This window comes from Zonotrichia leucophrys, chromosome 4A (assembly GCF_028769735.1).
Source record: "Zonotrichia leucophrys gambelii isolate GWCS_2022_RI chromosome 4A, RI_Zleu_2.0, whole genome shotgun sequence".
Lineage (NCBI taxonomy): Eukaryota > Metazoa > Chordata > Aves > Passeriformes > Passerellidae > Zonotrichia > Zonotrichia leucophrys.
In genome coordinates, this window is record NC_088174.1 from 2,980,844 (window position 1) to 3,004,269 (window position 23,426).

Consider the following 23,426-nt stretch of genomic DNA (forward strand, 5'->3'; position numbering starts at 1 on the left):
AATCATCAGATTGGTACAACATTGCTGCACTGGATAGTGTTAGTGAACCTAAAATTCGACCTCAAAAATCCCCTTTTAGGTGAGCTGATGAGTGAAAATTGGTAGAAGATTGCTGCACTAGATAGTGTTAGTGATCCTAAAACTTGACCTCAAAAATCCTCTCTTAAGCAAGCTGATGAGTGAAAATCCACATTAATCTTTGTTCAGATCCCACAGATGAACAGCCTAGAGACAGCCTTTTGTGAAACAGAAAATAAAGGTTGCATTAAACCATTATATTCTTGCCCAAATCTAATAACTTTCTTGAGACAATGTGATTTAGCCTAATTTCCCTACTGACACAGGGTTTTGTCCCATGTGCAGAAACCTGTGGAAAGTTTAGCTCTTACCACTGACAGGCCTTGATTTTGCACTTGCTGGTACAAGCTCATTGCCAGCCTTGTGCTACCATTTAAGTCAAAAGAAACAGTTCAGTTCTCCAAAATCTCACAGTATGAAATCTAGATTATGCAGGCAGTTGGAAAGAGGAGAGGTTTAGGAACAGGCATCTGTATGAAGGAATTCTGTGGCAGTTCTGAATGGTGGCTGAGGAGCACTGGAACAGAGGGGAACAGGCTGATGGGTGTAACCCAAACCAGTCATTTCCACGATAACAGGAGGGTCCAAAGTGAAAAGGAAGGGCAGAACCTGGCTAGAAACACTCCTGAGCAAGAGGAGGTTCTGAAGAGTAGAACCAGTGAAGAAAAATATGGCCACAAGTTCTCAGTGTGGGAATATTTGAAAGCAACAATAAGGAAGAAGGATCATGTCTGAAAACAGAGAAGCAGCTTCAAAGCCTAATGGGTCCATTAGCACCCAAGCTTTTCATTATTTTTATTGATGCAGTAATAATTCACAGTTATAGTTAACATGCCTTTGACACTGGTGGCTGCCTTCAAAATGAATTCCATCTAATTAAACTAAACAACAGAGGAATCAAAGATCACTTCAGCTAATGATTTCATTTAACTGGGAAATTCTTTCCTCCCTCCCCATTGCCTCAGTCCCCAGATAATCTTAAATCTAAGGGATAAAGAACTGGGTGAAACATCTCCTGGACTCAGGAGATGAAGGCAGTTGCAGATACCAGGTTCCTAACAGTGGCAATAAGGCACTGGTTCCCTCTCCTGGGTCAGCATAAACTCTGTCATTATTTCCTAGGGTGCTGGTGGGGGTCAAGCCAAGAACTGCATCACAGCATGCACAAACCTGCCATGCTTGTAATTGAACACACAGACAGGTGAGAAGTCAGGAATTATCCAAGATGCTTCCCAGAGAATTGTCTTTACTGATCTGTGGGAGGATTCTGAGCACTTGCCTGCTCTGGGCACACTGTACAGAGAATTTTCAGTCAGGTGTGGTGGGTTCTCAGGATTCAGCTGGGTGGATGAACTATTATAGGGCAAAAAAATCCTGTTTGTGCTGCTACACAAGTGAACTTCAGGGCTCTCTGTAGATGTGTTGATTAAGGAATTTAGTTTCAAAAATCCATATTATCTACCCATCATCCATAGATGTGCCTAGGTACCCACCTCCCTTGGCTCCTAACCCCCATCAGAGCATCCCCTGACATCACTCAACACATGTTTGCCTCTGCTCTGTCTGAAACCCCAAACCCAGAGGTTTGACATGGCTGTTTAGATTCCCTGATACAGATTTGTGGGAGACTCTTCCTGGGGCAATAGTTACAAGACATTTTTTCCAAGGGAAGCTTCTCTCAGTGGGAAGAGTGAACGTCACAAATTGCAGGCTCCTGCAGAACAAAGCTCTGGGATCTATAAAGATCTGTGAAGAACTGCAGGGCAGCTTAGCAGGAGTCCCTCAGCCTCACCTGGCTGTTGAATAGAGCTGTGCTGGGCTGGCAAAATCACATTTATGGATTGTTTATCCCTGTAGGAGCAGTATTTTGCTGTCCCATGGCAAAATACAGCCTGGTGGGGCAGCACTTTGGTGGCAGTGGTGGTGGAATATCAAAGAGGCATTGACTGGGAGCAGTATTTCTTGTCTCTGAGTTGCTGCAGGGAGGGAACGCTGTGATCCAAGGTCTTCGCTGTGTCATTGCCTTGGGAGGATGCTGGAAAACTGCAGAGAGGCTCAGGGCTGTGTGAATGGTTAGTGTTTAGTTCATGGCAGTGAGGGAGGGCTGGTGTGCTCCAAGTGCTCCTCAGGCAGCAGAGGATGAGGCAGTGCCAGGCTCTGCAGCAGCAGGGGCACAGCATTACCCTGGAGGCTTTTGACTTCCCAGCACTGGGGATATCAGAGGGAGTCACTGACAGAGTGGGAATAAAGGAGGATCTCAACCACACAGATCTTTTTTTCTCTCTTATGCAAGCCCCTGCCACCTGTCTAGGTTGTCATTTCTTTGCTGTTCCAAACTCTGGGGTCTTTTCAGAAGCCACAGCATCTTCTTGGTTGGTAAAACAACAGTGCCACTGATGTCTTGGGAAGGCTGAGCTAGGACAGAGGCTGGACAGAGTTAAAGAATAAAGCAGGGATTTATTAAAAGGCCTCAATGGATCCACCTTGGGCAGCACAAGAGCCCAGCCAGGGCTGCACCCAAGATGAACCAAAATGGTCCCAAAATGCACAACTGCTCACAACTGGTCTTTCACTTTGATCAGTTCTGCTCCATTTGCACCTTGCAGTTCATTGTCCCATTCCAGCTTTAGCCCATGCAGTCCCACCCTGCTTGTTTTTCTCTCTCCAGCCCACGGTGTTTGTGCTCTTGGGCTGAGATTTGGATCATTTGTCCTTGGTCCCAGCTGGAGCAGGAATTGTTTTGTCTCCCTACGCTCACCATCCCCTCATATTAAGCTCAGATCTACACACCAAAGCAGCACAGAATGTGAAAAATATAAAAGCTAAAACCTGAGGCATCACCAAAAGCACAGCTTGGTAGTCAGAATGGGGAATAATGAAGCTCCTGGTCTGTGAGCACCAGGATTTGTGTTTTGTGCAGCATCAGGCAGCGCTGGGCTGGCGCCAGGGGCAGTAACTCACTCATCTCCCTGACACTGTCTCATGATCCAATCTGATCTAAATTTTTTTCTGAAGGAATGTGATTGAATATGAATGCAACCCAAGGAAAAAGCCCTCCCTCTTCAAGCCCTGTCAGCAACTTATTACCTCACCTAAACTTAATGAAACATCTCTCATCCACGCAAGGTGATAAATTACAGGAAGAGGGGATGTTTTATGTACAAAGATGATATAAAAGACTGTAGATAGCGTGATTATTAACCTATATTAGCACATCTTGTCCTTGTTACCACTAAGAATAGATAATACAGAGACCAAGAAAAATGAATCAAAAAACTGGACAGCTCTCCCTCCTAGAATAAAGCCTGAAAAATATTAGAAAAATAGTAACTGTAATAAAATAAAGATTACCTTGAAGATAGAGCCTCAAATTTCCAGATAACCATAGGCTGTCTTTGTTTCAGTTCTGTTTGGGGTCAGGGGAAAGCTTATCCAGAAAATGAAAAAATATCTCAGATGCAGCAACATTGCAAGGTCCTTAGAGTAGTTAAGAAATTTATAGGACTGAATTAAGCAAGCTCTTTAATAAAATTAGTTTCAAAGCTTAAAAACAGCATTAAAAATAAAGAATAAACCCTAATAACTTTTACTCAGAACAGCTGCTCCTATCACAGAGTAACTTTTAAAATGGTAATGAAGAAAGGTGGAAAAACCCAAACAAACAGCATTTTGTGTTTCCAAATGAGGGGAAAAAGTACCAATGATCAGGAACAAGCCAGCTAGTCTGCCTGTCCAGTCTTGAGGAGCTCATTCAGTTCACTGCCATGTCAGTAATTCTGGGCTTACACCTGTGTTGGTGTCACAGTCTCAGGAAAAGCTCCAGCAAGCAGCCAGGGAATCTCTGCATTTTGGGAAGACCCAGAATATTGCATTTTTGGTAGATCCATAAAACACTGTGAGCCAGGTCCCCATGTCACTTGGGCCACTTCAGCAGCTTCATTATTGCCTGGATTTGTGACAATCCTGAACTGTTGTGCTGTGTTTGTTCTGCGTGGAGGAGTGTCCCCACTCAGTGAGCCCAGACCATGCAGGGGTGTGATGGAGCCACGGTTCCCTGGAGATAACATCACTTAACATGTGATAAATCAGGATAAAATATGTGATAAATTAGGACTGCAGCAGGCTTGTAAAACATTCCTGCACTGAGGAGAAGCCAGGAGAGGCTGCAGCTCCTCGTGGCACAGCTCCTGTAGGCACTCCCAGCCCATCTCCCTGCTCTGAAGTGGTTCTGCTCTTCCCAGTGGCTCTGAAGTGCATCAAGGCACAGGAATTCAGGGCAAAGTGAGCTCAGGTTGCACTCCAGCTCAGCACAAGAGGTTCAAACACGAGGTAACTCTTGTCAGTGTCCCCCTGTGACTCGCAGAGTCAGCCACAATGACTGCACTCTGCATTCCTTCATCATCATCAAGTGCCTCATCTCATCTCCTGCACACACAGGGAAGGAGAGGGCTCAGGAGAGAGGCACAGAGAGAGAGACAGGCACAGAGACACACACAGAGACACACACAGAGACACACACACATATCACCAGCCTGGGTCTCTGTACAAATCACAAACAGGACAGGACTGCTTAGCAATGTGCTTTGAGCTGTTTTATTTTCCAGCATCAGTCTCATCCCATGGCTATGACAATGGGAAGATGGCATCAGCTCATATCCCAGGCAGCAGACAAAGAACTTAATGTTACAACTTACTTTATAAGTTTTTTGACCAATCACACAAAGCGAGAGCACATTGACAGCAGTTCTATCCAACCACTATAAGCACAGGTACCTTCTGTTAAAGCAATGCCTGCTTATTTTGGATACAGTACCTGCTTGTAAGCCTTAAAACACAATGCACAGAGCTCCATTATTAAACTTCATTATTAGAACTCCATTATTAAACTTCACATTTAGAAGCTCCATTATCAGAACTTCCTAATATCTCACTAGATATACTTTTCTGCAGGTTAAGGAGTTCTAGACAAGCATTAATACACAGACCATTGTTCTATTTGTCCTTACTTTTCTACTTTTTACATAATTTTTCTACTGACTTATTTTATGGCCACTGCTTAGCTCTAATCACAGTTCTGCTGTCTCTGAGGCCTGCCTTTTGCAGCTTTCCCAAACCCTCTGATTTTGTGGATTCACACACACACACAGAGACACACACACACAGAGGGGGCTCTGGCTGCAGGAACTTGCCACAGCCATTAAAATGCATATTTTCAAAATCCTTTCCTCCTGAAGGCTCCTCTCTGAGCCCCTCTCTTTTTTTTTAATCCCCAGCAGAAGTTATTATGTGGCATCAGGCAGAAATGGTGACATCTTTTGACAATCTCTGTGGCTGTGCTTTATTCATGCACACATGGCTGAGCACAGGCTCTGGTGCAGCTCTGCCCCTGCCAAGTGCTCTGGGTTCAGTTCAGCCCTGAGAGCGAATCCCCTGGGCCCACCTCCATTTCTAAACACATGGATAAGAAGCCAAATTAAAACTGGAAGGATCTAGAGCGGCTCTATCAGTATTTTACTTCTGCTCACTGGTTGTAGAGAAGGATATTTGGTTATACAGATGTCACAGATCTACTTTTTCACATTCTTTCGTGCATTACAATAATTAACAATTATTAGCAGTTCCGTGATTCTATAGAATGTTTTTTTAAAATTCAGAGATACCTATTTCAGTGTTAATGTGCACCATCTGGTAACCTTCTATCAGCATTTGGCTTGCTACAAGGCACTAAAAGGCACTAATTGTCAAATGTTCTGCAGTGTCAGTCTGAGGAGCGGAGATTTTATTTGGCTTTGCAGGCACATTTGTAAGTCACTGAGGAGATTTTAGACCAGGAAGAGCCTTTTCTTCAGCTGGATATTCTGGAACCAGTGGAACACTTCAATAACAGCAGAGTTTGCCCATAAATACATCTACAATGTGTGCCATATTCACCAAGATTGTGAATAACCAGCACACAAACCCTTAAACTACATGACTTCTTAGATAGCACTTTGTATTGTTCATTATATTTCATTAACCAAATTACATCATTTCAGTCAATGAATTGCTCTTGAGAGTAAAAACCACAAACTCCCTATTAATATAAATTCTGGCATCACTCTCATACCAGACACCACTGAATCACCTGAAATAAATGCTGACATTTATTCAGCCATGAACCACCTTCCCAGGGTCCCACACAAAGTTGCTTCCAATGCCTAAACGAAGCTTACAAGAAAGCTGGATTAGATTTGTAGCTTTCCCCAAGTTCGTGTTGGCAATCAGAAAATCTTCTATAAAACACAGCTGTTTTATACAAGCTATACAAGCTGAAAATAATGCAGATTAATGTATTTACAGATCAATGTATTTACAGTTTATCATGGTTATACTTACAATTTATTGCACTGATCCAGGGGAGATGATGGTTTATGAAATGCAGATGGCTTGAAAACAGGGCAATTCCAAATGTTACAGGTAAAAGCACAGTGAGTTATTTACAGACAAAATATTATTATCCATAAAAGGCAAAAGGTACATTTCCATTTGTCCGTTAGTTTGGCTGAGGGTGAATGTTTTTGAGCTGAATCTCCTCAGTTTTCCCATTTATTGCAGTGTGGTTCCCATTGCTGAGCAGTCTTGGAGGCTGGGCTGCTTTTACACAGCACTAAACCAGAGGAGCTGCTCCAGGGACAGATACCAAACTAGATTAAATTAAAAGTAAAACTCCTAAAACACCTACAACAAGGCCACCAGATTTGCAGTGCCTGCTTCTTTCTTTTTGTTTCCCCTTCTGCAGTTTAATTCCTCTTACACTGTACTCCTCACTAAGAGCAGAGATTCCTGCTCTCTTTCCATCCAGATCTCCTTTCCAGCATTGCACTATTTTGCTGGAAAACTTATTTTTCCATTCAGAGGAGAGCTTAGCTGTACTGAACAGCACTTTTATGTGAGCTAATCCTTCTCCTTTAATGAATTAAGCTTGTTTCTTCACCCTCCTTTTCAAATAAAGGGGATTTTTCACTCGCTGCAGCATCTTTCAGAGCAGCAGTGGTACAGGGGTAAGCAGGACCTTATGAGGATTAAATCTAGGCAGATGATAACAAGCACTCAGTCACTTGTTGTCAACAGTAGTGTGAATTTCTCAAATGAAAAGAACCAAGATGAAATGCAGACAAGGTGTTTGCTCCTGTGCAGGTGGTGGCATTAAGGTTCTGAGGGACTGGGGTTAGCAGCTGGTGTCAGGCGAGGAGGTTAATGGAAAAGAATTTTGTTTTTCAGGTCACTTAATGAAAATAACCCTGGAAGAGCTCAGCAGAGCCCTTGGGGTAGAATAAATGATTCCTCTTCTGCTTCCATCACTGCAGGTTAGCCCAAGACACAGGAGAAGGTGATCTAAACATGAACTCAGCTGGGCAGAGCATCACAGGAGGAACATCAGTGCTGCTGTGATCCCTGCTGCCCCTCCAGTGACAGAGCACAGCCCTTAAGCAAAGGCTCTGCATAGCCACAGCTTTAAAACAGATAGTTAGTGATGCAGGTTATCAAAAAACACTGTGTGAGAAGACAACAAGAATATTTATCACAAGACAGGCAATTTTGGGCCAATCCATGGCCCTTGGGTCAGGCAGACACAGAACAGCGGCTGCAGCAGCCCCTGGTCACACTGTCCCTGCTCTGTGTTGTGCTGGTTTGCTTTGCTGCTCAGAAATAACTCCAGTGCCTGGATCCCTGCACAGCTCTGCTCCTCAGAGCCTCTGGGTCCCTGCACCACCATTTCCCTCTTTATCCCTTAATTTAAAGTTCTGTGAGGTGCCCAGGAGAACATGTGACCGTGTTCACAGGGGTTCTTGCATGAGGGAAGAGATGAGGATCTGACTCCATGTTTCAGAAGGCTTGATTTATTATTTTATGATATATATTACATTAAAACTATACTAAAAGAATAGAAGAAAGGATTTAATCAGAAGGCTGGCTAAGCTAAGAATAGAAAGGAATGATAACAAAGGCTTGTGGCTTGGACAGAGAGCCTGAGCCAGCAGACTGTGATTGGCCATTAATTATAAACATCTAAGATGGGCCAATCACAGATGCACCTGTTGCATTTCACAGCAGCAGATAACCATTGTTTACATTTTGTTCTTGAAGCCTCTCAGCTTCTCAAGAGGAAAAATCCTAAAGAAAGGATTTTTCATGAAAAGATGTCTGCGACAAGAACACACCTCCCCTACCAGTGTTCCAGTCCTCACGAGACACTGCTCTGATTTAGGGCTGAGGGTTTGTGATCCCAGCCAGAATAAGGATGGGAGATCACTTCATTCCATCCCAAACCATTCTGAGTGCTCCAGATCCATATTTAGACAGCCTGTGGAGCAGACAGGATTAGCACTATCCCCACCTGTAACATCACTGCCTTCTCCTCCAGTGCCCATTTCATATTCTGAGCAACATGAATTCCTCATCTGTGTAAAGCTGAAAATCCTTCTCGCAGCCCTGGGTACAATAACTTCCATATAGAAAAACAAGATTAAACCTGACAGTAATAGAAGTGATAGAGGAGGAAAAGTGTTCTTCCTTTGAGGCACAGGCTCTGAATGCAGCAGCCAGGCACTGATTGAAAAAGGGCAGGAAGAAAGATAAATGCAGTTATAGTCAAGCATCAGGTCTTGAAGAAAAAAAAAGCTTCTATGAAAGAGAAAAAAAGAAAACCCCACACCTTTCTCTTGACATTTAAGAAACCACCTAAACAAGCTAAGCAAAGGGAAAGGAAGAGAGAGCAAGACCTTACACGGAGAGCTGCTTTCAGCCATTTGTTACTGGATATCTTAAAATACATTTATCCAACCTTGCTAAGGGCCACCAAGCCCTCCATGACCCACAGCAAATGCTCAGGACTGCTTTCCCTCCCTCCTGCCTCTGTGGGCACCAGCCTCTCCAAAGCCTGCAAGGTGCCAGGGATTTAACTCCTCATGTGCCACAGCCAGGGGAGCAGATTTGTTCACAAAATGCCTCCAGGCTCCTGTGACTGACCTGACAGTGTGGTGAGCACCTTTGGGAGCGTGTTGTGAGCTGTCACACTTCTACGTGTAAGAATTTATTGATCAGTTTTGGCTCTTTAGTGCTCTGCAGGCTCTTAACTCTCAGGGAAACTTGAGATTCCGAGGCTGGAGGTATCACCACCAGCCTGAGGTGTGTCCTGCAGATTTCTTGCTCCTCCTCACTGCTTGCTCCTGATTTAGGCAGCTGAGAACATTTCCTGCCATTAGAATCCTTGGCACATGGCCCAGGGCGATGTGCCGGAGACACTGTGGCTCTGTGGGCATGATTAACACAACATGAAGCACAAAAATGTGAATTTATTCAGCCATGTACCACCTTCCTGATGAGCCTGGAGGTCTCACCACCAGCCTTAGGTGTGTCCTGCAGAGGAATTTCTTACCTCACACTCCTCCATCACTGCTTTGCTCTTGGATTTAGGCAGGCTGAGGAACATTTCCTGCCATTAGGAATCCTTGGCAGTTTCTCCAAGATATCTCTGATATTTGCCAAGGGAGCAGACCCCCTGTTCCCCCAGCCCAGCTGTGCCCCCTGGAGCAGCAGGATGTGCCAGGGCAGGAGTGGTGGGCACTGATTAACACACAGCAAAGAGAGCTGCCTGCCTGCAAATGGAAACACACTGGGTGCTTGCATCTAACAGCATTCCCAGCTAATTTTACACTCTGCATATAGTAATAAGACACAACAGGGTGTGCATTAAGCTCATCCTTTGAGAAGTGCAGCAGTAGCTGGAAAATGCACACCCTGGAGTGGCTTATTTGTAGTGGACTATGGCTCATTAATTTTACATTTAATTTTTTTCAAATCTGTTCTAAAAAAACCTACGAGTCTATTCTGAGGGCAGTTAAGTAATGTATCCTTACACTGAAAAATATTTTCAAATAAAAACAGTAGGCAAAAGTGAAGAGTTTTGCCCAGCTGCAGACCAGTGTTTGGTGTGTGCAGAACCTGCTTTGAGCAGGTTCTTGGCCTGCTGATGCAGATATATAGTGCAGTAATGGCAGTTATGGAAATCTATTCTGTGTTCACTCTTTTCTAGACTTTTCTTTCTTTTTGTGTAATTACCTGGGCCTTTTTTCTTCCTTTTTTTTGCCCTCTTTTTTTTTCTGATTTTTTTTTTTCTTGGTTTTTTGAGTTTTGTTTTTTTCTTCTTTCTTTCTTTCTTTCTTTCTTTCCTTTCTTTCTTTCTTTCTTTCTTTCTTTCTTTCTTTTTTCTTTCTTTCTTTCTTTCTTTCTTTCTTTCTTTCTTTCTTTCTTTCTTTCTTTCTTTCTTTTCTTTCTTTCTTTTTCTTTCTTTCTTTCTTTCTTTTTCTCTTTTTTCTTCTTTTTTTTCTCTTTTTTTTCTTTTCTTTCTTTCTTTTTTTTTCTTTTTTTCTTTTTTTTTTTTCTTTCTTTCTTTTTTTTTTGTTGTTTTGGTTTTTGTTTTTCTGTTTGATGTATGAACCCATACCCATTTCACACCAGATTCACATTTGGATGGGGATGGGACTGACTTTTATACCAGACTGGGAAGGAGTGCTCAGGAGGCAGATTTGCAACATTTGGGGGAAAATGGTTTTGCCAGAATAGCAGTGTGTGGCTAAGCCTGCCTACAGCAGCATTTACAGCACAGAGGGTGCCACAAAACCCATTTTGTTATGGTGTCACTCCCAAGGTATGAATGAGGGACATCTAAATCCTGCTGCTCCACGTGAGATGTTTACTTTTCCCCTTGTGGTTTATCCCTCCATGCAGGTTCCAACGCTGATGATGGACACCCAGTTTTCAGAGTTCACCCCAGACATCACCCCCATCATGCTGGCGGCTCACACCAACAACTACGAGATCATCAAACTGCTCGTGCAAAGGCGGGTGACCATCCCACGGCCGCACCAGATCAGGTGCAACTGCGTGGAATGCGTCTCCAGCTCCGAGGTGGACAGCCTGAGGCACTCCAGGTCAAGGCTGAACATCTACAAAGCCTTAGCCAGCCCTTCGTTGATTGCCTTATCGAGCGAGGATCCCATCCTGACCGCCTTCCGCCTGGGCTGGGAGCTGAAGGAGCTGAGCAAGGTGGAGAATGAGTTCAAGGCTGAGTATGAGGAGCTGTCCCAGCAGTGCAAGCGTTTTGCCAAGGACCTTTTGGACCAGGCACGGAGCTCCCGGGAGCTGGAGATCATTCTCAATCACAGGGACGATCAGAGCGAGGAGCTGGATCCCCAGAAGTGTCACGACTTGGCAAAGCTGAAGGTAGCAATAAAGTATCACCAGAAAGAGGTAAGAGTCACCTAAATGTGAAGGTGTTGGGTGAAAGAATTCATTTCTTGAGTTGCTGTGGTGTTGGGGAAGATGAAACAGGAAAGCCTTACAAATATGGTTGTCTGGCAAAAGATTTTGAGAATATGGAAGCTATAAGTGAGATTGAAATGAAAGCAAGTTTTGAGATCCCTCAGTTACTGAACAACTGGAAAACAATGGTGTGCCTGGCTGAAGGTAATCCCCTTTTGATGGAACAACACCCTCTGCTTGCAGACAGGCCCAAGGGTCAGAGCAGACCCTGCTAGCTTGGCAGAAGGGGCCCAAAGAGGAGTTTTTAGGGTTTAAAATATAACACAGTAAGGTAATGTAATGATTCTTATAGGCTGTATGTAAATGCTATAAGATTTGTATATTGTACTAGATTGGTTAAGTGAGAATCAGAATATTCAACACAGAAGAAGATTTATTTTATTGTAACAGGAACATTGTGGTCTTAGCTCTTAGCTCTTACTCCATTTATTCTCTTACCCCTTTTACTCTCTTACCCTTTTACTCTCTCACCGTCTCATCCTCTCTCCCCCTCTCTTCTCTGGGGCCTGCTCTGAGCTGTGTTTGGCAGCTCCCAGCAGGGCCCTGCACCCAGGCCCTTTGCAATAAACCCCAAGTTCCAGCCCTGGCTGCAGAGATCTCTCATCTCCATCTGTCCCGACTGTGCTACCCCCTGTCAATCCTACACTGTGGGTTTGTTCAGTGCTGGCTCTCAGGTGGGATTTTTTGATGTGCACAGGGATTAGTCACAAACCAGGAGGCTCAGGGCACCTTGGTGACAGCATGAATCTGACAGCAATTGAGGGTAACAGGACTGGGACTTACTGCTGTGGGCTGTGGCTTCTAGAGCAGCAATAATTTCTGTCTCAAAGCTGCTTGAATCCCAGCTCATTGTGCCCCTGCAAAGAACAGCCTGCAGACATTCCCAGCTCTGCTCGCTCTAAAAGCTCTTCCCAGTGGCTGCTTTTATACAGGAGCCCAGAGCTAGAAGGGGCTGTCTGGCTCCTGAACACTGGCTCCCTCATGGAGGGCAGGAAATGATGCAGCACACCATTTACTTCCTGCAGCCACCAAGCACTTCCAGGCACCCATTCAGCACCAACTCTAAAGGGCCAGAGATGTGACAGCAGCTAAAGAGAGCAGGAGAGGCTGGGAGCATTCCCAGGGTCCCAGGTCTCCAAGTTACCAGCAGTCTTGTGAAAACACTCATGTGGTGCAACTCTATTCACACCTGTGACACCTCTTGATCCTCAGTCCTCGACCCATCTCTGTTTTAGGAGCTGAGCAGCAATTCCCAGAAATCCAGACTCCTGCCCCAAGTTCCAGAGAGGGAAGCCACACTTCAGCTAGAGGGCACAGAGCCTTTCAGAAGCCCTCAGATCCACAGATTTATAAATTGATTCAATAAAGGCCACAAACCCCAGGAGAATGCTGACAGCAGTTTCATTAGTTGGCTCTGGATTTCCTTTCTCTTTCCAAATCCAGACAGAATTTAGGAGATGATAAATTGCTGTTGGCCAGCGATGTTCCAGGTTATCTGAAGGAGGAATTCAACTGAATTTCAATGTGCATTACATTCTTCTGTGTCTGGAGGGTCATCTGAGTGGCAGAAGATCCTGCCACATTCCTCTTTTCACTGCCTTCCCCACATCCAGCACTGACTCAGCATGGTGTGAAGGGCCAAGAGGTGAAAAATGCAGATTTCCTTTCATGTTGTGCCCCCAGTGCCAGCCCCTCCATGCAATAAGCTGGAGCCAAAGCCTCAAACTTCCTGGGATCCATCACTTGGCAGCTCCCTGCTCTTGCTGGGCTGCTCTGGGGGAATGTCAGCTCGCTGGTGTCATGTCAGGTTGGTTTTTGCTCTGTGACAGGGCTGGGTAACACCAAGGGTGCTCTAGGGACGTGGACAAGCAGTGAGGAGTTACTCTGGAGAAGGGCAGCCCAGGTAATCAGGTCAATGTTCATTGGATCTGAGAAGGAGCAGAGATTCTGCTTCTGGTTTTGCACTGGCCGGGCAGGCACAAGCTCCAGATCACCCCAGTGCTCCTGTGTGCAGGTCCCTGCTGGTCCCGCTGGGTCACTGGTGACATCCAGGTGTCAATCTGTGCCTGCTCTTGTCTTGTGTTCACACTGAAGCAGCTCACTGTGTTTGAAACGTGGTGCTGAACAGTGCTGGAGCTTTTTAATTTTAATTTTTTTAATCGTTGCCTGCTTTCTTGACAGCTTTTATCTTTTTTTTTTTTTTTTTTAAGGCGTATTTGACTGAATTCCAAGCATATGGACAAATTCCATGTTTTGTGACATATTCATGACAGTTCCAGCCTAAAAATGATAGCAAACACGCTCTGTGTTGCCAGCTAAAGTCGGTGCTGTTTGCAGGTGGAATACTGGTGGGCAGGGGCAGAATGAATGAGGCTGGGGAAGCAGCTGCTGATCCCTTCCATCCCACCTGGTTATTCACAAAACCCTGAAGCATCCTGCAGGGTGGCTGGGGTTTTCTTACCATAATAATTAGGCCATCTTATCGTGGCAATTAGCACAACACAAAACATCAAGCAAGATACAAACACCCTTGCCAGCTTCTGAAAAAAATGAGTAGGAACCTTTGCCAGGGAGACACTGAGAAATGTTTTTTAATCCTGACTGAAGATTATCAGACTGGGAGGATTTTTGTGGGGACAGGAAGGAAAACAGAAGGGAGTTTGGTTTTTATGAAAGAAGGTTCTGTAGAGAAAAACAGACTTTTAAAAGTAGATCATCTTGTTCTGCTGAAGCTTTTTATGTCTTAACATTAAATGGGATTGGATTGGGTTGGATGGAGAGGGTTTTTACACCTGAAAATTGACAAAGAATAAAGTCAAATCTCTGGTAGCCTAAGAGAAGAATCCACCATGGAGTTTGTGCATTTTCTGGAGTGTCAATTGTTACTACAGTTTTTAGTTGTCTATATTCTGCACAAAGAATGTGTAATTTCATATTGATTTCAGACAAATTTCCTGCAGATTTTTTTCTTTTTGAGTGAAATGAAGCTGAACCTGAAAATTTCTCCCCAAAATATGAAATTATTCCATTTCAGCTTAATCAGGCAGATAAGGTCAACTTCAAGGTTCTTCTCAGAGCAGCTCTCAAGGGGAGATGGGTGAAGAGATCATGGGGTTTGTCTTTACAAAGGCAAGAAAAATCTCCCATTATGTTTTGTTGGGGTTTTTTCCCAAAAATCCCCTTGGAATGTAGAAATTTTGATTTCTCCCAAACATGACACATGCTAAATATTTTATAAACTGAGAAACGTGTTGCTCATGAGGAAGAAGACCATTCTTCTTTGGAGGAGGGCCAAAACAATGGAGTTATAATGAATTTGTTGCTTTTCCTGTTTGTTTTTAATAAGCCTGTAAATCCTAGAAGGTAAATTACTGCTTACACAGAATGGGGGGAGAAAAAAAAATCAATTACACAGGAAAGATTAAAATGTGCCCTAAGGTAGCTTTGTAGTATATTTTATGGCAGTTAATGGTAAAAACATGCTGTGCAATGTTCTCAAGCTCCCTCTCCCTTCTCATGTGAAGTGTAGAATGGTTGGGTACTCAGTTTCAACTCACTGTGATAATTTCTGTAGGAGATGGGAAGGACTTGATAGTTGTCATATTTGATTGCATGGCAGTCCCAAAATCTGGGGAAAAAATGAGGCCAGCACAAAACACTGTGGAACACAATGAATTTGACCCAGCACAAACACATCAGTTCTCTCAGTCCAATGTTAAAGAAATTATTTTCCAAGGATTGCAGTAATTAAGGTCTAAGAGACCAGCAGGCTTTTCATAAATGTTCTGTAGTGTGTGGCATTTGTCTTCATATTATTCCTTTTCTAGTTCTTTTATTCATGACTAATTTTGGAAGGAGAAAGATTACTGAGGGCCTAATAGGAAAAGGCAGAGCTCAGCTGTTGAGGATCAGTCTTCACTGTGCTCTCCTGGCACCAAATTAGCTCTACATTTGTTAATTTGTTTGCATTTCTAAGAAAAGATAGGGAAAAGTCATCTCTTAGGATCTTGCCAGTCCTGTAAAGCACAGTTGTGTATTCAGGCTATGTGTCTGATTTAGGGAATCAGAGCAGAGGCATCAGGCAAAGGAAATTTTGATGTCCTTTAAGTTTTTTTTCCTTTGCCAATAATGTAAAACATCCACAGTGTAGCAGTGAGTCAGGTCTAAAAGGGCAGATTTCTGCTCATAATTTAACATTCTGCTGAGCCAAAAGAGCAGCAATACGCATTCAGCTTATTCCCGCTCTCCTGCTCTCCATCACAGGTCATTCCCATCTCCAAAACGAAGTGAAACATCACAGTAGTGGGGGTTTTAATGTGTTTTTCTGGTGCTGGCAAATAGCTGGGCAGGTTTAGTTTATGTGCCTGCACAATGCAAGGCACTCAGAAAAAAACCCCATTATTTTATCTATGACTCTATTGCTTAGCACTTCCACAGAATTAGATCAAAGGAGTGCACAGAGAAATTCCTTCTCAAAAACCCTTAACCTCCATATCTCCTCCTCACTGTGCACTAATCAATGGCAGGAAAGGACAGAAGCAGAATTGTTTGCTTTTCCAATTCAAAACCAGTGCTCTTTGCCGTTTTTCTCCTCAGGATGAAGCTTCAACAGCTTCAGTTCCTTTTTTTATTTTTTTTCCCAGGACATTTACATAGACAAGCACCTCCTGAGATGCAGTTCTGAAGTGAATGAATAATCACTCCTGCCATGCCGCATATTTTTCCGCTGTGTCTTGACTCTTGTCAAGTGTGTGGCTGCAGTCAGAAGCGCAGCATCCCTCTCCAGGGAGTATGCATAAACCTGGGAAATTTCTGAGGGCACTTCACTTAGCGTATAAAAAGAGCTTATAAAAATATCAGAGATGCATGAGGAATGAAGTGCGAGGTCTCTGAGAATCAAAGCTCCTCGCCTGCACCTTGTTTACCCGATTTGAAAGCCATTCAGGTATCTTGATGGATGGCCACAGATCTTTCTTTGCTTGCAGGCAAAGCTCAGTTATTCTCCTGTGGGTTTGTCTGTTTTCTTGCCATACTGCCTGGAGGAATAATGATAGAGGGCTGAATATTTGTATTGTGCTCTTCAAAGGCACAATGAAAAGTCTTGCTTGAGCCTGCACGGCTCAGAAGAGTAATAAAGAGGCTTTTACTTCCAGATTTCTAGAAGGAAATCAGGTCGTGAAATGATCTTTATTAGGACTAGGCGAGGGAAGCAAAGCTTCCTGTAGAAGCTTTTCTTGGTTTCTGGTGGTCTGGAACACTGATATTCCGTAGTGTGTTCCATGGTGAGGATGGTGTGGTCTGTCCTGTGCCACAAACCTGAACGTAAGTTTGGGGATTTCAAAAGCACTGAGTGTCCAAATGTGACCTTCCCTCTTCCAACAGCCATCCTTTCATTTGTTCACTGTTGTCTGCAGCAGTGTTCCCATCTGGTGTGTGAGCAGTGGCCTGTGCTAAATGAAGCTGTTTTCTCTCAAACTCCATCCCAGCAGCACTTGACCACCTTGGAAAATCTTCTGTGAACGTGGCACTAACTGAGCTGTTATCAGCAGCCTCAGAGGCAGAGTTTGGGGTGGCAGGAGGGGATATTTGTCTATATTTGCAGCCTTAAAAGAGCCATCCCTGCTGATCACTGGTGGTGCATGACTCAGAGCCCCTCCTCTACCGGCTTGTGCAGTTGCCAGATCTCTTTGTGCAGTTTGGGAAATCGTCACAGAAATTTAACCTGTACGGCTGCATCGGCGCGTTACAAAAATCAGGACAAGTGGCTCTTAAATCTTAACTCTTAAATCTTAACTCCTCTTTGAACTTGGAAGAAGAAATAATATTCAGAGGGCTCGTGGTTCAGTGGTCTGACAAAGTGGGCTGGAGTGTTTATTGAGGGAGCAGCATTATTTGGTACATCGTTCACGTAACGCCGAAGCGTTCTCGCTTGATGAAGGTTAGCCACATATTGCAGCTGTCACTGAACAGAGCTGCAGAACACTGTCTTTTGACAGCAAAATCATCTCTGACTAATCTTGTCATGCACCAATTTGAAAAAGCACCCTAAGACTGGTATGTAGGTCAAGGACAAGGACTTGGATTGCATTATGGTGATGTGAAGTGGGCAGAAAATGCCAGGATCATTCTTTAAGTCATTTTTGGTGTCTTGTTCCTCTTACTTAATGATCTCCTGGACAAAGATGGGAAATATGTTGAAAGCTAAAGAGGTCGCCGCTGTTTTAACAGCATTCAAGAGTGATTTAGTGAGTTTGACAGTTCCCTAAACTTCATGTTTCCCATCAGTCTCCTTGCCAGCCAGAGAAGAGGCTTGGGAAGCCAAAGCCAAAGTACAGGACATGATTGATGGGCTTTCTATAGACAGCAGGAACAGGAGAGGACGAGTGATGCCTGGTGTGTGGTAACAGCCAAGTGTTCAGTGTGCCCACATCTGAAGGGCTGAAGTGTGTTTAAAGTCAGCTTTATGTCAGTGGAGAAGAGTAAATCATGTTATTTCATACTTTGAATGACACTCTGAAGTAATAAACTCTGGGGGAAAACTGTGGGCTTGGATACTCTCGTTTGGACTAAGAAGTGATCACTGTTATTTACCTGATTTCTGAGAATTTCAGCTTCACTCCTGTGGCTTAGAGAAGCGAGTTATGAAGCTCCTTTCAGAAAAGAACTGACTCCTCTCACCTCATGTACAAACCAGGTCCATCACCATCTCAGTGGTGACTGTTCTCAGCCACCACATCACAGGTGGCTCCAGGAGAAGTGAGATGAATAGATGGGTTTGCCATGACACCCCCCCAACTGAGCTCTTGTGCAGACTGACATTTAAAAGCTGTGACTGCAGTTTTTGTTCTTATTCTCTCCAAACCCCACCTGGCTGAGCAAACTTCCCTCAGCAAAGTGTATTTTCTGCCAGGGTGGTACAACCAGGAGCAGGGGCAGCCTTTGGGGGTTCCCAAGGAGGTGAGAAGTGTTTGTAGTGTGCTGCTCTGCTCTTTTGTGGATATTGGAATACATTTACTCATTCAGGAGAAGATAAGGCAGAAAGGAAAAGGAATCCAAAATTACACAGTTTCAGTGTAAATGTGTCTCAGGACAGAAAGGAAGCAAAGGAAAACTAATTTTGGGACTTTTTATTAACACTAATCGGGTAAAGTAAATTTGTATTTTAAAATACTAGTAAATGGCTTTTAAAATTTTCATGTTTGCTTTACTTATCACTCATTTAATGTAAATGTTAGTATAATTCACTAGAGAATGTGCCCAGCCTTTTACTTAAAAGTCAACACCTTCCCCACTTCTGCTCTAGCCCCTGAGAGCTCCCAGTATTCACTGCCAAAATCTGTAACTCCTGAAGTGCTGCCTGAAAGAGCACTCAGGAAACGCTGGTAGATTTGTCTCTAAACACTTTTTAGTGTTTTTCCAGTGCTGCTGTGTCTGATATCCCCTGTTCAGTTCTTGGGACCCAGGTATGTGTTGGAATTAACTCCTTATGGGCTGTATTGCTCCCGTTCATCACTTCAGCTCTCTGCCTTTGGAAAGCCAAAGAGCTCCTGCATCTTTCTAAGAGAGCTGGATCCTGAGAGGTTTGCTGGGATATATCCCTCAGGAATTTATTTATCTGCTATAGCTGTCTGCTGGAATAAATACTGGAAAGCATTATTATTATATTTATTAAATTATTTAACATCCTGATTCTGTTGGGCTCTTGTTCCCAGAGGAACCTGTTCTGCTGGGTGTCTCTGCTCCAGGAGCAGCCTTCAGCACCTTGCCTTGGCTCAGAGCAGAATTAATGCACCCAAATCCTGCTGACACAGGCCACAAATACAAACCTACAGCTGAACACACATTTAAGCACTCGGGGTAGAGATGGATTTAATTTCAAGCTTAAAGACTTTATAATTGCTTCTTCCATGGGTTGGTATGCAGGATTTGCAAGCATCTGTCTTTGTCCTAGGATATGTGGGACCTTTTAATTTAAATATTGAAGCCTATCCAACTTGAAGGTGTTAAACCCATGAATTTTGATGGAACAGTGGCAGGATTTTAGAGGTTATTCACTCTTTCCTTTTGTCAGCATTCACCTCACTGCTGAATTTCCAATTGCTGCCACTTAAGCTGACTTCATGTCTGCTACCACCAGAGAGATCTATTATGGATAGGAGACCTTTAGCTGAGATTCATGTGTCATCACAATTTAAAATATTTTAAGAACAGATTAAACTAAATTCCTGTCTAATTTGAGGCCATATGTTCATCTGTGGAGGATCTGGAGTTTGTTTTATTCGCCAGCTGAGGGTTGGAGCAGTTTGGGTAGCACCTGGTTTCCTTGAAGGGCTGGTCCAGCTCAGCTGTGTGATCTCCTTCATGGCAGGAATGCTGCCATTTGGATTTTCATCAGTGCTTCACTGCTGCTCCTCACAGCTGTGGTTTTGATAGGATATTCATCCTGCAAAAAGCTGTCGTGTCTTGGAAGTGTCTGATGAGGAATATTGAGTTATGTAGTCCCTTTCCCCCACATCACACAGCCCCCTCTCCAACTACTTTGTCTCATTTCTCCTTATTTTTTTTTTTCTTTCCTCTTGCAGAAAGTACTTAATTAACAGGATGAACAGCCATTAGGTGTTTACCCTCTGCAGCTCACACTCCGGCAGCAGAATGTAAATAACTTTGCAGTCATTAACAAGGTTGAACTTTAAAAAGAAATGTGCTACAAAAGAGGGTTTCCTTATTCATCTCACTGTTTGCAACACTGCAAATTTGAGGAGGCTTGCGTTTCTGCTCTGGAATATGTGGTCTCACAGGGCTCACTGGCTCTCTGCTGCAGCCATCAAATTAGGCCACACAGAGTTTCTCTCTCCTGTCTTGGGCTAATTTAGAAATGAGGCTCTTTGAATATTGCCCACTGGAATTTCCCTGAAGAGCAATCAGCCTGCTGCAACCACTATGTTTCCATTCTTCCTCAGATCTTGTTCTTGGTAAAAATGCAGGCAGAGGGGTTGGTGTGGCCCTGGAAGTGTGTGGTGCTGCTTGAGTGGAGAATGGCAATGGCATTTCTCCTTCTCATGGGAGACAGAGATTCACAGGGAATCTGCATTCCTCAGAGACCTCTCTGAGATGTGCTGCTGCATCAGACACTGCACACAGGCTGCAAAATCTAGCTCTGTCCTGAGAAAATCTGCCTTTCCAAAGCCTGAATGGCCTTAATGGTGAAGGGCAGCATCATGCAGTGTTACTGTCTTGGTTTGGAGAGACAGGAGTCTGCTAAGGAAGGCAGGAGCCTCCCCTGAAATGGAGAATGTAAACCCTCCCCACCCCTCTGAATTGCTATAAATTTTATATAAATTTTAAATTAAGGGGCTCTCAGGCAAAAATATGGGAGCAGAAAATAACAGTTCTTTAATAGGGAAAGGAAAAAAAGAAAAGGATAAAATAAACAATGCAGTACACTAGAACAACACTGCCAGAGTCAGAACCCAGCCTGACACCCTGTGGGTCAGGGTGTTGGCAGCAGTCCCATTGGAATTGTGGCTGCAGCCCTCCTGCAGTGTCAGGGCTGGTTCTGCTGGAGCAGAATCCTGTAGAGAAGGATGGATTCTTCCTCTGAAGATCCAGTGGAAGGAGAGGCAGCTGCTGTTCCTCTGGGAATCCAGTGGAGAAGCTGTGCTGGTGTTCCAGAATCTCCAGATTATATCCAGGTAGGAATGCTTGGCTCCTCCCTCTGGGCTCACATCTCCCAGTGGGATGCTGTAGTTCTTATCAGCCATGCAGGGACATTCAATAGCTGTTATCAGCAATGTCCCCTCCTGAGGGAGGTGTGATTGTGGTCACTCAAAGAGAGAGAAGGCAAACTGCCCACTTGATAAAAGACAACTGCCATACAGATGGTAATAGAACACATCTTGCCTTGCAATCTGGAGCAGTTACCCAATAGCCCTGAAGGTCTGAGATGCTCTGGGCTGCAGGGATGTTGGTGAGGTCTGACCTTTGGGAGGAACCAAAAGTGATTTCCTGGCTCCCAGGCCATGTTTGGCTCTCACTGGTGACCTCTGTGGGAGCTGCTGGATCTGACTGATACAAGAACTGGGCCCTGCTGATTAAGACAGAGCTCTGCAGTTCCAAATTAGTGGTTATTCATCTATGAAGAGGATTCACCCTCGCCATCCGCAGCAAGAGCAGCGACAAAAACTCCAGCAAACTCCAAACAAGAGGCTGCTGGCAGCAGCCACAATAATCAGAATAAAGGCAGAGGGATGCTGTGCTCAGCCCCAGTGATGTCTATCAGGGAGCTATTTCAGTTGCTCCCTGAGGCATTCACATCTCAACCCATCTGTGTCTGATCCTAAATTACTTATGACTGCGAGAGATCAGGGATTTCCCCATAGATGAGGGGAGGGGGGGTGGGACATAATTTCTGTGTTTGACAGCATGCAGAAAGCATTTAATTCCTGAGAAGTGGAATTTAGGTGACTTAAAAATATCAGTAAAGATTAGTTGTTAAGGAAAAGACACTCCATCCAGCAGTTGCTTTTTTCCCCCTTAAAAATATCCCCCTTGGTATAGGATTAGGTGGCAATGAGCGTGATGAACATTGAAAATGAAATTCTCTAATAGCACAATCCACCTGCGAGCCAAATGTTACACAAAGACCCTGGCAAGGCTGAGAGAAGAAGAAGAGAATATAAAAGACTTTGTACTGCAGTAATCTCTAGAGTGCTTCCCAACTATGACTGGAGTTGCTGATCTCATTTCTTGGAAAGGAAAAGATATTTATCCCCATTTTCAAAAGCCAGGAGACTCAGCACCTTCCTCACAAGTATCACAGGGGTGTTGTGCTGACAAGGAGGGACTCTGAGTTGCATCTTACCTCCCTGTGAACTGTATCTCCAGCTAGGGACAGGTTCTGCTCAACAGGTAACAGACAAGGAGTTTGTTTGTGGGATTAGCTCCTCCAGAAATGCATCTGCAGGTGGGGACCAGCCTGGGCAGTGTTTTGTACAACCACAGGTCCTTCTGTGGTGCTTTAACCCCAGGCAGCAGCTCAGCCCCAGGAGCCACTCGCCCACTCCTGCCGTGGGACGGGGAGAGAACTGGAAGAGCAGAGTGAGAAAAGCTGTGGGCTGAGATAAAGACAGCTTGAACAGGTGCAGCAAAAGCCATGTGTGCAGGCAGAGCCAAAGCAGGAATTCATTCACTGTGTCCCATGGGCAGGCAGGAGCTCAGCCATCCCCAGGGCTCCATCACTGTCACACTCACTTGGGGAGACAAACCCAGAACGTTCCCCTTCCTGCTTCTCTCCCAGCTCTGTGTGCTGAGGGTGATGTGCCATCAGGTCTGGGACATCCCTGGGGTCAGCTGTCCTGGCTGTGCCCCCCCAGCTCCTCCTTTTCATTTAAATATTGAAGCCAATCCAACTTGAAGGTGTTAAACCCATGAATTTTGGAACAGTGGCAGGATTTTAGAGGTTATTTAGAGGATTATTTTTAGGTTATTTAGAGGGTTTTAAAGGTTATGGTGAGGCTGAGGAGCAGGACAGGCCCTGGCTGTGTGCAATCCCTGCTCAGGGAGAGCTCAAACATCCCTGGGTTATCAGCACAAAACCAAACCCAGCTGCTGTGAGGAGAATTAACTCTAGCCCAGCCAAACCCTGCACAGCATCAGGTGTTCAGTTCCTGCATGCACTGAGCTGAGCAGAAATGCCACCTCTTGGTGACATTGCTTTTCACTGGTGCAGCTGTCAGAACATTCTCCATCCTGTCTGTGGGGTGATGCCTTGTGCTGCTGTTGGTGGTACAGACTGGAGGCTCCTGAAATGCAGCAGTCCTTGGATAAAATGCTTGTCAAGTGTTGCAGAAATAGTGTTTGATAGCCATGTGTTCTCCTAGCAGAGCTTCTGGTGCAGTGCATCTGCCTGTGACTCTGGCCCATCCACAAAACTGGGACAAAATGCAGGTTTTTAGGAAAAAAACCCTTTTTGTTGTGCAGAAACT

General features: G+C 44.4%; 1 protein-coding gene across 3 annotated transcripts in view; it reads left to right on the forward strand.

Annotated features, from left to right (window-relative positions):
- Positions 1-23,426, forward strand: part of TRPC5 (transient receptor potential cation channel subfamily C member 5) — a 103,602-nt gene that overhangs the window by 37,007 nt on the left and 43,169 nt on the right. For all 3 annotated transcript variants that reach the window (XM_064713071.1, XM_064713069.1, XM_064713070.1), the window contains one exon: positions 10,849-11,370. In XM_064713071.1, the coding sequence (XP_064569141.1) occupies positions 10,849-11,370 (522 nt within the window). The remainder of the gene's footprint in view (positions 1-10,848; positions 11,371-23,426) is intronic.